The sequence below is a fragment of the Protomyctophum bolini genome, assembly GCF_963924005.1.
Source record: "Protomyctophum bolini genome assembly, chromosome: 15".
Classification (NCBI taxonomy): domain Eukaryota; kingdom Metazoa; phylum Chordata; class Actinopteri; order Myctophiformes; family Myctophidae; genus Protomyctophum; species Protomyctophum bolini.
Genome location: NC_137876.1, coordinates 13,321,671 through 13,335,135, shown reverse-complemented (window position 1 = coordinate 13,335,135; position 13,465 = coordinate 13,321,671). Strand labels below are relative to the sequence as shown.

Below are 13,465 nucleotides of genomic sequence, written 5' to 3'. Positions count from 1 at the left end.
CCTGGGCACTCACTGTTGAATAGCTGTGCATAAGAATAAAAAAGAAACTCCCTCCCTCCATCGCTATAATGTCAACCCCCCTCCCACCCCTCAACCCTGTCCATCAACACTGTCTGTCGGTCCAAATCCCTCCAGTAAATCATAACAGTCAACAGCTACTCTGAGGCTTGCCAGATATTATTCATATAATGACAATAACAGCAACTGCATTTGCTTTTGAATTTATGGTTCAGCACAGTAAACAGGGAACTCTAAAAACACTGACTCCAAAGGTTTATTTTAGTTTACTGGCAATGTCAAGGCCTCGCTAGAGAGCTCAGACACGCCAGATGTCTCTCGCGCTCTCTTCACACACACACACGCACAGTCGCTCGCACAGACAAAAGCCCATCAAAAGCCCCCATCAAACAATCACTTACACGATATAGCATAGCTATGGATGCGCTTTGGATGCCGCACTCCTGTGGCTGGAAGTGTCTAGGAAAGTATGACAATGGAACTTTGGGTATTCTTAAGGCAGTGCTGGGTTGTGGCCCCCTAAACTAAAGCCCTTGTCTTGTGGCCGCACCATAGCTCATGCATGCTCGGCGCGTCTCCGCCGAGTCCCTCTTTATTCGCACGCGATCAGGCCCTCCCGGGCCCTCTTGGGGATCGGCGCTCTGTTCCACATCAGGGAGGAAACCTGATGGGTCATCCGCCTGGAGCGAGCGCTGGTCTGGCGAAGGAGTGGATTGGATGGTCCGACGTTAACCATAGATAGTCAATTTGAAATGACTCTCCGTCCCCCTGAGGATGAAACACAACTGTCTGAGCACACATCATTGACCACTTTAACAAAAAGAAGGAAAAAAACGAAACTTTTTCCAACTGCTCATCTTCACAGGCCATATTTCTCACTCGGAACAATTGTGTCTTTGTTTTTTTCCTCCCTGCTGTTGTCTTGTCTCTCACCCCCTTTCCGCTCTCTCTCTCTCTCTTTCTCAGACTCCAGAGCGAGGAGAGGGGTGACCCCCAAATTAAAAGTAAGCATTTCTTCTATGTAGTGTTGATTTTGTCGACTAAACCTAATGACGAAAAATGTTCGCCGACTACCTTTTTTCACTAAATAAAAAGATTAATGAAAACTAACCTTTGATGACTAAAACTATGACTAAATAGTCGACTAAAACTAATTTGCTGTCAAAATCAACAAATGTTTTCATTGTAGTTGGGAGATGGGGCTGGGAGGAGAGGTTCACAGTGAGAGGGTTGAGATTCTTGGAGACGAAGAGGAGGTGTACTGTAGGTGGTGGAGGAGGGGTTGGATCAGGACGAACTATCTCCACCTGGGTGAAAAGTAAACACAGGCTGAACCTCCAAGGAGTTTCTATACGAGTACAAAATAAAAGAAAGGGGGAAAAAAAGCCATTTGATGAGGTGTTTTGACAGCACTTCTACGCACGTATAGGCTGCCCTCTGACGCCCATTCCTCCGGTGTAGGCCCGCCGTCGTCAGGGGGCCCGTAACAACGTAAGGAGAGGCCTTATTATATTTCCTCTTGGAAAGCGCCCAGCCTGAGCGCCTATTAACGGACACACTGGGGAAGGTTAGCTAATGTGTTTAGATATTTAATCTGGTTTTTAAAGATTGATAGTCATCTTCGTGCGCCCGGTGTGCTCCAGTAAGTTAAAACAAACGGCAGCGCTGAGTCTTACGGTGTTACATGTCATGTTACATACACAGGAACATTATTGTGGAGATTGATCTCGGGTGGTTAAGGCTATGACGATCATGAAATGGTAGTCGATGATTAACATGCAAATAATTGCAATGAATGATTTCATTGTGTTTTTGGCATTGAACATCGGACATAATTTGTTTTCTGTTGGCTTTTCAGTCTGCCTTGTAAACAGACTTTGCAAAGATATGATGAATAACTTATACAAAGCCTTAACTGAAATATACAAATAAATGACTGTCAATGAATGACTGGTACCGATGATCAAAATAAACAATATACTACGGCCAAAACAGGCCATGTACTTAATCATTTTAAAAATAGCGGAAAACAAATCAGATTTACAATCTCGCAATCTATTGATACATGTGAATTATATCAGCTGAATTTAAAACGTTAATGTATTCCTAATTATATTTTATCCTAGAAACCTTCATTCATTTTGCTGGACTGTATGAAATTTCAGAATCAGCAATACAATTTACACACACACACACACACACACACACACACACACACACACACACACACACACACACACACACACACACACACACTAAATGTTTCTTGTGAAAATGTTTCTTTTTACTCTTGCAGTAGTAGAAATGATTGTATCTTTTGACAGTGGCACCCACTTTGTATCACTTTAAACAAAAGCAGTTGGGGCATCGCAAACGGCCTCAATCTCTGCAACGTTGTTTCAACTGGTACCAGTAATGTATGGGCTTAAATTGCGGACGTCGGACGAAATGCTTCTACGCCTCATTAGGAGATGAATGGGTGTGAAGGTTATCATTGGGTAGCGGTGTGTGTGTGCTCTTGGAAGGACAGCGTGCATTTTCCGCATAACTCTTGGTAAAAAGAGCAAATGAGTCTCAGGCGGTTCCCAGAAATTCAATTTGTCTGACAGTGAACAGAATGCTTGGCGCTTAATCATCGCCTCTCTGCCTGCCATGTATAATACCTTATACCTCCATCTCTAACAGAGATGGAGATACAAAATCTGTCTAAGCAAGCCTGTCTTAAGTGTTTTTCATGCTTTTTGTGCCCAAAGCACACCAAATGGCAAGTCAGAATCTCAAGGCTCACCTGTATTCATAATGCAAAATATACCCTGTAACATTTGCCGTCACACTCATCACGTATCATGTTTTTATTTGCTAATAATAAATACAAAGAAAACATTTTAATATGTATGTTATGTAAAATGTAACCTTTTGCGTATCCATTTGTTAGGGTATAGAATTTGCCTCTGTGTTTGGAAATTAGTGCACACTAGTACAGCAGTGTGCCTCTGGACACTGGTCTAGAGAGCCAGACAGTGAATAGACCAAATTCACATGACGGCCATGTTGGCATTTTGCATTGAAAAAGCGGGGTGGCATTTCATTAACTTAATGGCAAGCCATGTGAATATGGTCTATGCCGGCAGTGGGTCCCACTCTGATGTGTGTCCCACACTGCATGAAGAAGACGTGTCCAAATGACAATTATCTTTGTAAAACAATTGACGTTTATTTCTCTTCTCCTTTTATTTCTTCCTTTCTAGTTGAAGTGGAAGTGTAAAAAAGAGGACGAGTCTAACGGGGGATACTCTCAAGACATTCTCCACAGACTTCTTCAAAAGGTGCATGCTCTAAAACATAATGTACTCACGGCCGCAAGTAGATGGTGCAAAAACACACACTATACAATACAGGTGATGTGTGAAGTCCCTTCCACCCCCCCCCCCCCCCACACACACACACACACACACACACTCAGACCTGCAAGCGCCTGTACACAACAAAACCCGCCCATGTCCGGCTATATCCGAGATCTGCATGACATCAGCCCTGTGCGTGTGTTTATTTTTCTCCTTAAACGGGGCCCATTAAGTTTTGTTGCAGTGAAAGTGCTGAGGGCAACGTTGTGGTGCCCTTTTAAAGCCACGCACAGCATTGTTAGTGCCCCCTGTTACCAGGCAAGTTTAGCGGTGCCAAGGGAGTCACTGGGAAATGTGCTCTTCTCATGCAACCCGCTACCACCTTGTGCTGTGTGAACCGCCTCAGGGGCTCCGCCATGAGGGCGTCGGTTCGGCCCGGAAAAGTGTCACTAACGTCAATCTTTCTTCGGAATATACTGTATGTACACATAAATAATGTTTTATAAATATATAAATTCTTAACTACGGAGAGTTAAGAAGGGGCGGGACTTTACTGTTTGACGTGGAAAGCTTCGATGAGTGGCAGGTAGCCACCCCTGTGTGGGAACGCACGTTGCTCTGTATGTTTGCGTTTGTACGCACAAGTGTGTACTTTGGCCGCACAAAACTATTACATCTTCTCTGGGGGGAAAAAATAGACATATTAAGATATTTAGATTTGATGAAATAGGGGCCTTCAGAGACTCTCGTTTGTCGCTTTTGGCCTGCTCTGGAGTGTCCTCGACCTCCATTAACATTCCTGACGTGTCCCCGTTCCCAGAGAGCCTGACTTCCCAGGAATGATTGGGTTCTCAGCTGTCTCCTCCTTGCTCTTCTGTGCTCCTAAGAGCTCTTCTCTTAGCTCTGTGTGTGCGTGTGTGTGGTGGGGGGACATCTTAATGACGGATGGCCTCTGTTTCAGGTGACACATGCAGTTACGGGAACAAACCCAGAGGAACGCAACGATGGGCCAAAAATCCTTTTCGCTTTGCATTTTCGCGTGAGAGGGTTATTCGCCTTCCCCAGTCTCAGCCTCCTCGTTCTCCTCCTCCACTGTCCATCTTCTTGGACCCTGTCAGTTAACAGCCCTGGCATGGACCCTGTCCAGTGTCCACATCCCCACGCCTCCATTCCTGAGTTCTTGCGTCCAAGCCTTCATCCCTGGGCTCAGTCTAAGTGGCAGTGAACTGAACGAGGGCCATGGTTCATTTCAGCTTCCATCCAAGAACATGGTTCATTGCAGGGTCTCGCACTGCAAGGGACAGCTAAAATGATGACCTCTCCAGCACACTTGACATGTCCCAGGATCCTCTGTTTTGAAATATCACAAAGTCACTTCAGTAGTATTAGTCTTTGTCATTGTGACTGCATGGATTGTTCTCTTACGTGAGAGTGAATTCAAATTGTACCATTTGAGATGTAGCTTTACAGAGACAAAGAAGACCCATATTGTATGCCCAGGTTTTATTCCAGACGGCTGTTGTATTCACCATTGTTTTGGGTTTTCAAGTCTGTGTTTGCTTCCATTTCCATGGTCATGGTTTGCGCTGTTACAGGAAATACTAATTTGAATGTTTTGCATCTCTCTCTCCCATCTCCCTTTTCCTTTCTTTCTTTCTTTCTTTCTCCTGGTTTCACCTCCAGTACGGGGATGTTTTGAATGTGCTTGTGTCGAGTAAGAAGAAAGGAAGTGCTGTGGTCGAATTTGCAACCGTCAGAGCAGCTGTAAGTACCTAACTCTTCCACCAGACATTGTCCTCGAGCCTGTTTTTCTCCCCCGACGAAGCATGCCTCTCGGGGGCGTGCGTGTGCATGGTGGATCTGTTTACCTAGTCGCTAACGCTGCCATCCAGTGTGACCTCGGCTTGATTATTACCAAGTATGACAAGTGTCATTGATTGCCCGTCCCCGAGCCCGACTGTGAGCCCCAAAAAGTCACGGTATGTATTCGTCCCGCAGCGATGTCTGGGCACTGATGGGAACCAGCAGACGGAAGGACTTGAGCCCCCTCATTGTTCCCCAGCGTCTGGGTCCTCGGGGCTCTTGTTATAATGGTGTGCCATTTTTTGTTGTGGCGCTCCACCACGTCGCGTGGTTCCGTTCTGCCGTCCCGCTGGGGAACGGACTCATGGTCTGTGGTCTCCCTGGCACATCTCAGGGTCTGAGCAGCGCTTCAAGTGGGGCGAGTGTAGTTCACCCTCCTATGTTTGCATTTGCATTTTTTTCACCAGTGCTATAATATTCGCATCGCACAAAAGGGTCAGAGGGAAAGACACAACAACACTTTAACACCGCCGGGAGAAAGAGTTGGGTTTCTAAAGTTACCCCAAAAACAGAAAGGAAAACACCCTCTCTTTGGCAGACATACTCAGTCACACATTGTTTTTTGTCCTCAGGAATTGGCATTTAAGAATGAAAGCGGATTCAACGAAAACCCCTTGAAGATTTCGTGGCTCGAAGGACAGCCAGAGGTCGTTGCCTCAGCGACGCAGCCGGGCCAGTTTGGGCCCCCACAGGTATGATAAATCAAACAACAAAATGCTGCCTAGCTTTCTTCTCTCTGTACCCAGACTCTGAATGTTCCCAGTCCTGACACCCACCCTTCTTCTCCGATGTAACATAATGTTAGAAAATCTTCCCATGTACGCCTGCTTCCAACCCAAATACCATTTCCTAAACACTGTCCCACAAAGAGAGGTATGTAAACCTTCTGTGGTTTTATTTTGGTATCAGCGGCACAAATATTGCCCCAGCTATAGCACTCCCCTCGTCTGGCCCAGAACAATGTGTTTGGTTAAACGGGCCTCGGTTTGTTTGCCTTGGAGCGTCTAGGAGTTGGCCCAGCGCTGGCCCAGCGCAGGCCCCTTGTCCGCCACTCATTAACGGGCCTGACCCAGGAGACCCCAAGAATGCTGGGCTCCATTGGAACCGCACAGCAGCCTAAGAGGAGCACTGTGATATAATGGTTCGCCTGACGTGAGGTTGTCAAATATGCCTATAGTCAGTGGTTCCCAGTGAATCTACCCCCCTAAGAGCTTCACAATGCTGACATTCAGTGAATATTACATTGCAATATCGACTGGAAAAAGGAGGCACTCAGCAGAATGCATATCTCCACCAGGCCGGGTTGCCTACCCAGGGCTGTGTTGCAGCCGTCAGAATCCGAAGAAGCTTGGGGGAGGGGGGGGGGGGGGGGGTAATTACAATTACAGGCAAACGTTATAAAAAAGTCATGGGATCATGTGTACCTAAGTCGGTGGGAAAAAAAGAAATTCTGCAACAATCAGTAACTTAAATAGGCACTTTCCACAAACCTTAGAAGCCAAATATAGCCAATCTTCATGAAAAATAATATCACACGACGCCAGAAATAATGTGTTGAGATTTTTGTGAGTTTTAAACCAATTATGTCGGAGTACTGGCAAAAAGTGTGTTTTAAGAAAATGTGAAATCCCGTAATATCTAACTCGGCAGAGTGGCCCTATATGGAGAGTTGCTTCTTCCACTTTTTGTTCTGCAAAATGCCTACCCATCGCTTGGGGACAAACCGGTCTGCAGAAGACACATACAATTTACAATTTAGGCATTTAGCAGACGCTCTTAATCCAGAGCGACTTACATTAAGCAAGAACAAAAGCATGGGAATACATCACATAAAGACATTTATCATGAAACATGCGTAGCTAAGAAAGTAACAGTGGAATATCTATAATGAAACTATACATATAAGCTATACATCTATACTACTATGCTACACATATGTACTATGACGTGCTATGACTACTAGAATTGCTATCTAAGGGGGTGGGGTAAGTGCTACATGATATTACACAAGAGATTTCGTGGCTCGAAGGACAGCCAGAGGTCGTTGCCTCAGCGTCATTAATGCACGCCTGCGTTGCTGCAGTAAGCTGCGTGGAAGTGCATTAAAGACGGTAAAGCACGACCCTCAATTATAATTGCAATTATATAACGGTTATCCTTTAAAAAAATATCACGTCAACTCAATTTCATTATAACTAAGATATTCGCTAAAAAAATCATCGTAGCCACTAGACCAAAAGTGTTCCAAGAAAATCGCTAGCATAGCAACCCAGTCGGCTCCGCTCTGGGAGGTCAGCACAGCTGGTTTTTATGTTTTGATTAGGTGTTCCATCATGCTCGTTTAAGCACGGCTAGATGGCTACTAACTTCAACCAATCAGATTGCTTCCTCGAAACGACCTGTGTATTACCAGGCTATAGGTGTCCTACTCCAGCGTTGGAATGTCTCAGTAGAAGACTAAAGACCTGCAGATGTGCTAGATTATATATTGCATTAACATAAATATTGGCAAAAATAATCCATTGACATTATTCATTCAAATAACTTTAAGTTCAGTATAGCGGGTATGCACGTGACATCTTCATCATACCCGGACGTTATGCGGGAACGCCTACTGAACAGAACAGTCCTACCTGATTGCATTAAACGACATTAAACTCACTTTGCCACACGATTTGCCACTCACTTTATGCATGCGCATACCCTCTTTTGTAGCCGTAATGCTTTGATAATTGGTTTAGGAGAGAGACTGTGCACGGCACAAGAATGTCTCATCGTGTCTGAAACGGCACTCTTGCCAACGGAAATTATACTGCCTCTTGTGATTTGAAAATTGCAGTAGTCAGTATTGCAATCTTGGCTTCGATTATTTTTTCTTTTCTATTAATGGTGCACACTTAATTTTCATCCATCTGCTTGGCTACTGACACAGACACACACACACACACACACACACACACACACACACACACACACACACACACACACACACACACACACACACACATTTGTCATTAATTATTATGATGGCTTGTTTATACAACTCCACCTCGTGTGTGTCAAGTTCACCTGTGCCGCAGTCATTCAAAGCTGTACAGCGAGGAGTCTGCACTCTGCACACTCAAATGCTGTAGGACGGTTAAAGCTGCAATCCGGAGCTCATTTCAATAAATTAAACACTATTCGAACATTCTGTGTGGTAGACGGTTGTGGATACGAAACGCCGCAACGTGAGCCCTTGTGAGCTTGGCTATAGATTGGTTATTTTCACATTATTTATCTGTGGAACCGAGTCAAAATAAATGTAATGCCTCAACTCCTGCAATTCCAAGTGCTTGTCAGTGCTTGGCCTGAGAAGGTTGAGAACCACGTAGGCCACCTACTGGTTTATAGGTTAGCCCTGCCTGAAGCTCATAGGCAAAACATCCCTCCTGAACAAGTGGGAATGGGATATATGCACACAGAATAATTATTCCTACTTACCGGGCCGCTTCCTTACTTCACAGGTGTTACCGACGATACTAATTAAGGCTCTGTTCCATTTAGTGTGCAGTGGTTCTCAAACGTTATATAACTCGGGAGTTACACACCCGTACGGGGCTATTTGGAACCGACTCAAGGACACTTTGAGACCCACTGGTGTAGCAGTGTTTCCAGTGAGCCAACATTCACACTAGCAGCACCCTAACTCTGTTTGACCAGAACAGAACCTTCATTAGTATCATCGGTAACACCTGTGAAGGAATTATGGAAGTGGCCCAAGTTCTTTCCAAAATGGCATGTGTGAATATAGCCCATTCCCTCTCGGCTGAGCAGTAGACTAGTTTACTAGTTTAGTCTCCCACGCAGGAGTCACATGTTTGAATCTCAGGTGTTACTGTACACGTCACCGTTCTCTGACGGGAGAGGACATGCAACTTAGGTGGACATATTCCTTGTTACCCGGGCAACTATTTACTTTGTCGTCTCCGTGTGTACAGTGGATGCCGTCTCTTTCCTGAGCATAGTCCCCTCGCCCCCTCCAAACTAACCATTTGTTCATGAAGTGTTAATGGTTAATTTCACCATAACCACTTACATAAGTATCACAGCTATTTTATTTGACCATAACCACTTACATAAGTATCACAGCTATTTTATTTCACCATAACCACTTACATAAGTATCACAGCTATTTTATATTTGCATGTCTATAAATCTCTTTTCCGAAAATAGCCGATCTGCAGCCCATGCATGCTATTTTCGGAGAACAGATATAAATGATGGTTATTACAAATCTGGAAAGACAAGAAAAAACGGATGATCTGCATTATTGTTACTATAATGGTGTAGTGTAGAATAGATTAGTGTATATATAGGCTATATCTAAAGACCTCTAAGATAGGCAGCACGCAGCCCCTGTCCATCCCTCTCACAGGCAGGTCTCTCTGTGAGGTGCACAGCAGCATGGACTCACCTCGTCAAAGTACTTCGTCTTCTTTGGTGGAAATTAAACATTCTGAAGGTGCTATCCATGCTTCAACTTGCTCTCTGAATTATATTCTTTGCAAGCAAGCAGCCAAAATGTCACAGCAAAGTCTTTGTGTAACTTCAAAACGGCTTTGCATTGAGAGACCGTTTACTGTCCAAAGTGTCCATATTCCTCGATAAACGGCTGTTTCTAATTCCCGGTAATCTTTTTTTATACTTTTGTATAGTAGCCTATGTGCAATTTCTCTTGTTAACTAGCGGCAGATTATGCAAAATGTTTAGCGAGCAATTATCTGACGAGCAATTATCTGACATTCAGCAGTGTTGCGCCCAGGTTGCGCCCCAAATATAATCTCAAGTCAAACTCAAATTCACAATGCATCATGCCGCCCCTCGTTGTGAGCTTTAATATCTGCAAACTATGAATCTCATGCTTATGTATACTTTGTAGCCTATACTTCTGGCAGAAGAGGGTAGTTATGAGAATATTAGTAGGCCTATTTAAAATCATTAAAATTGTAATGAGTAATGAAAAGAGAGAAAAATATCAGCTACAGTTGATTATGCATTCACATGCATTTTACAAGCCGTGCATAATCTTTTTTGGGTGGCCATCTACAGGCCGGGCATGTGTACTACAGCTTTCTCTGGAATCCGGAGCGTTCTACCGCTCTCGTCTGGACAACAACCGTAATGTGGACGCTCTAAAATGTAATACCGTTTACAAACTTGTGCGGCTAACAGCCCGAGCCGTTAAGATATTGTAGTATTTCACCCAAAAATTACTTATTTCCTAACATTTACACACCCCAGGAAGCCTTGAATTCATTTTTCTTGTTTTTGTCACATTCCTGAGCACATTGATGACCGGGTCATCGGTCAGTAGTTGACTCTGCCGGTCATCAAATCATTGGCTTAGGAATGTGACAAAAACAAGAAGATCTCCATGTATTCAAGACTTCATGGCCACAGGGGGTGTAATTGATAGAAAATAAGTAACAGGTTGGGTGAACTACTCCTTGAAATGAACATTTATGAGGATTTTACTGTGTCTGTGCGCGTGTGTGTGGGCTCGGTACATTGTCCGCCATGTGTCCGCAGAGCGGCCTGTGAACTGGGTTTCACCTCAGAGAGCATGGTGCCGGTGACTCAGGCCCCCCATCATGCATCAGCTGTAGCACACGGCCAAGGCTCACAGCCGGCACACTGGGACGTGTCACACTAATCTGTTTTAATGTTATTATGGTAACCGGGTTTGCTTTACAGATATCCCACGCAGATTGCTTCATTGCTTGTGTGGTGCTGTTTTTTTTTTTTTCTCCTTCTCTTCTTCTTTCTTTTTTTTTTTTCTTGGTACCAAAAATGAAAACATGATTATGGTGGGGTAATTTTTGTATTAGCCGTCAGCGAAAACACACCTCTCTTAAAAGGTTCCCCCCCCCTCACCCCCACCTCCACATGACATCATGGGTGATCCTGTGTAGACATCAATATTGTCCCACATCTGGTCCAGTGTCAGTGGAGACCGCGCAGGATAGAGCGAGACGTAAGAGAATAGACAGGACAGTGCCTTGGAGGTCCCGTCACAGGGAGTCTGCCTGGAATCCAAAAAAAGCAGCAGACGCCATTGCTCCCCTGTCCCTCACGCCAGCTGCAATCACATAACGAGCGGCTATAGGCCTTTAACCTCATCAATCCAGGCCTAGTAGTGTTGAAGGCGTTAGGGCCTCGCAACAGGTCCAGAGACACACACATGAGCGCAGGTGCACTGCACACACACAACTACCCTGTGTTTAACCCATTAAGACCTGATGCCGATTCTACAAATTGGCATCAGGTTGGAGAAACCTGTTGATATTCAGTGGTTGCTCAAACCCAAAATGTATTTGGCCGCAGAACCCCATCTAAAAAATATTTAGATCCAGGGACACCCAGAAGCAAGGAGCACTTGACGATGTATTTGGGCGTCCAGAGAACTTTCCATATCACCCATTCCACCATGGCGTAATGGACTTTACACCGTGCCTACGGGACGTTGGGGAGGCCTGCTAAATGCAGCCTTCCGTGTTCTGGTCTCTGGTTCTACTCTGCTTAACCCCTGAAAACGGGACGTCGATGTGGTGCAGCGGTGTGATCCGTAACGAACACTGGTCCACTTTTCCCTGTCTTTCGGATGTTTATGTTCAGAACGCAGAGAGAGGGCCTGGTCTTCCAGGGTGCGTGGGATCGCGTGGGATCGCTCCCCGTGCTCCCGACTTCATTCGGACCCCCCGTATTTGGATAGGGTTTAGTTTCACCTCCCGAGCGTGCTTTGTTGTGTGTCTTTACCCCTTTCCATAATAAATTCTCATAATGAGAGTTTATGAAATGTTTTATGAAATACGTGCAGTAAATCATTGTCATGCATGTGTATTTTTTCATTCCCCCCCTCCCCCCTGCCCCCCCCCCCCCCCCCCCCCCCGTGCTACAGTATATGGTTTTGTATCTCCAGGAACCTTGAATGAATCATGTTGAGTCAGAGTGAATGAGCTCAAAGTCAAAACGCAAAACAATAGTTTAATATTAGTTGTGGTTTGTGTGGCAATAGAAAAATATGTAGCTCTCCAACACATTTAAGTGCAGAGCCTTTGTCAGGGCTGTCCCCAATGAGCTGTAAGTAGTTGCTGCATCCCAGGAAGATTGAACATCTGCGTCTGCCTTTAGAGATTCCACAATATGACTAATAATTCATAGCTCACCTCCCACACCGCCGTAGACTCTAGAGCATGGAATCAATATCCAGCCATCTGCATTGTCCCTGTTCAAGTGCAACACTCATGTCTCTGGAAGTGTGATATCGTCATGAATCACACAGCGTCCTGATTTACGCTTCATATTGAAGTCGCGGATATTGTGTGCATTCTTCCAGTAGATATGGGTCGAAAGCCTGCTTCTCCCATCTAGAGGCAGAGAGTCATCACAGGCTTGTCACGACATGAACCACATGTAGCAGATCAGGATATTCCGGGATCGTTTTTCCAGCAAAGGAGCTCTGCTCCTTGCAGAAAAAGTGCTCTTAACCCGTCCCTAAAATAGACAGAGTCTTCGTTAGGGAAGAACGCTGTGCTGAGCTTTTTCCACGTGGAGATGTGACTTGCAGACATCAGTTGGAGAATATTTGTTGTTGTTGCAACGAATGAACCCCATGGCGGCAGATCAGTAAATTGTCCTGGTTGCCTGCTGTTGTCAAGCATTGGCACGCTCGACTCAAAACGCGTGCAGATTCTCAGCCACTTAAAGCTTGTCACGTCGTCACGTCCCTATTTTGGGCCATTATAGGTGAACATTTTCTAAAGATTTTCTAAAACTTTAAATGTTTCAAACATCGTATCGGGTGAAGTATAAAATAGGGCATAAGTGGTTAAACATGTAGAATAAAAAAAGGGAACATCTGCAGTCACGAAATAACTTTAAACGCTTCTTTTAATGCATAGCAGCAGTCAAACAGTTGAAAGTCTTGAGTGCAGCTTGGATGTATGATGAGTAGACAGAGACGAAGCACTTTTAAAGCCAGCCACAGACTGGGTTGGATGTCTACGTGAGAACCGCCTTATAGAAAGAAAACACTCAATACAAACACTTGGATATGGGACTGATTTAAGTGGCGCACCCCCTCGACGTGTTTTCATTTTCTCATTAGACATGGAATGAAATGCATATTGTGATTACAGTATGTCACGTAGCGGACGTTTCAATATTTTTGTGGTTTTTGACTTCATCCCAAGGTCTCA

The 13,465-nt window shown here is 44.8% G+C and overlaps 1 protein-coding gene across 1 annotated transcript in view; it reads left to right on the top strand.

The window, feature by feature from the left end:
• dnajc17 (DnaJ (Hsp40) homolog, subfamily C, member 17) overlaps positions 1–13,465 on the top strand; it is a 51,016-nt gene that overhangs the window by 16,603 nt on the left and 20,948 nt on the right. The window contains exons 7-10 of the mRNA XM_080784077.1: positions 985–1,022; positions 3,267–3,344; positions 5,046–5,126; positions 5,798–5,917. Of these exons, the coding sequence (XP_080640203.1) occupies positions 985–1,022; positions 3,267–3,344; positions 5,046–5,126; positions 5,798–5,917 (317 nt within the window). The remainder of the gene's footprint in view (positions 1–984; positions 1,023–3,266; positions 3,345–5,045; positions 5,127–5,797; positions 5,918–13,465) is intronic.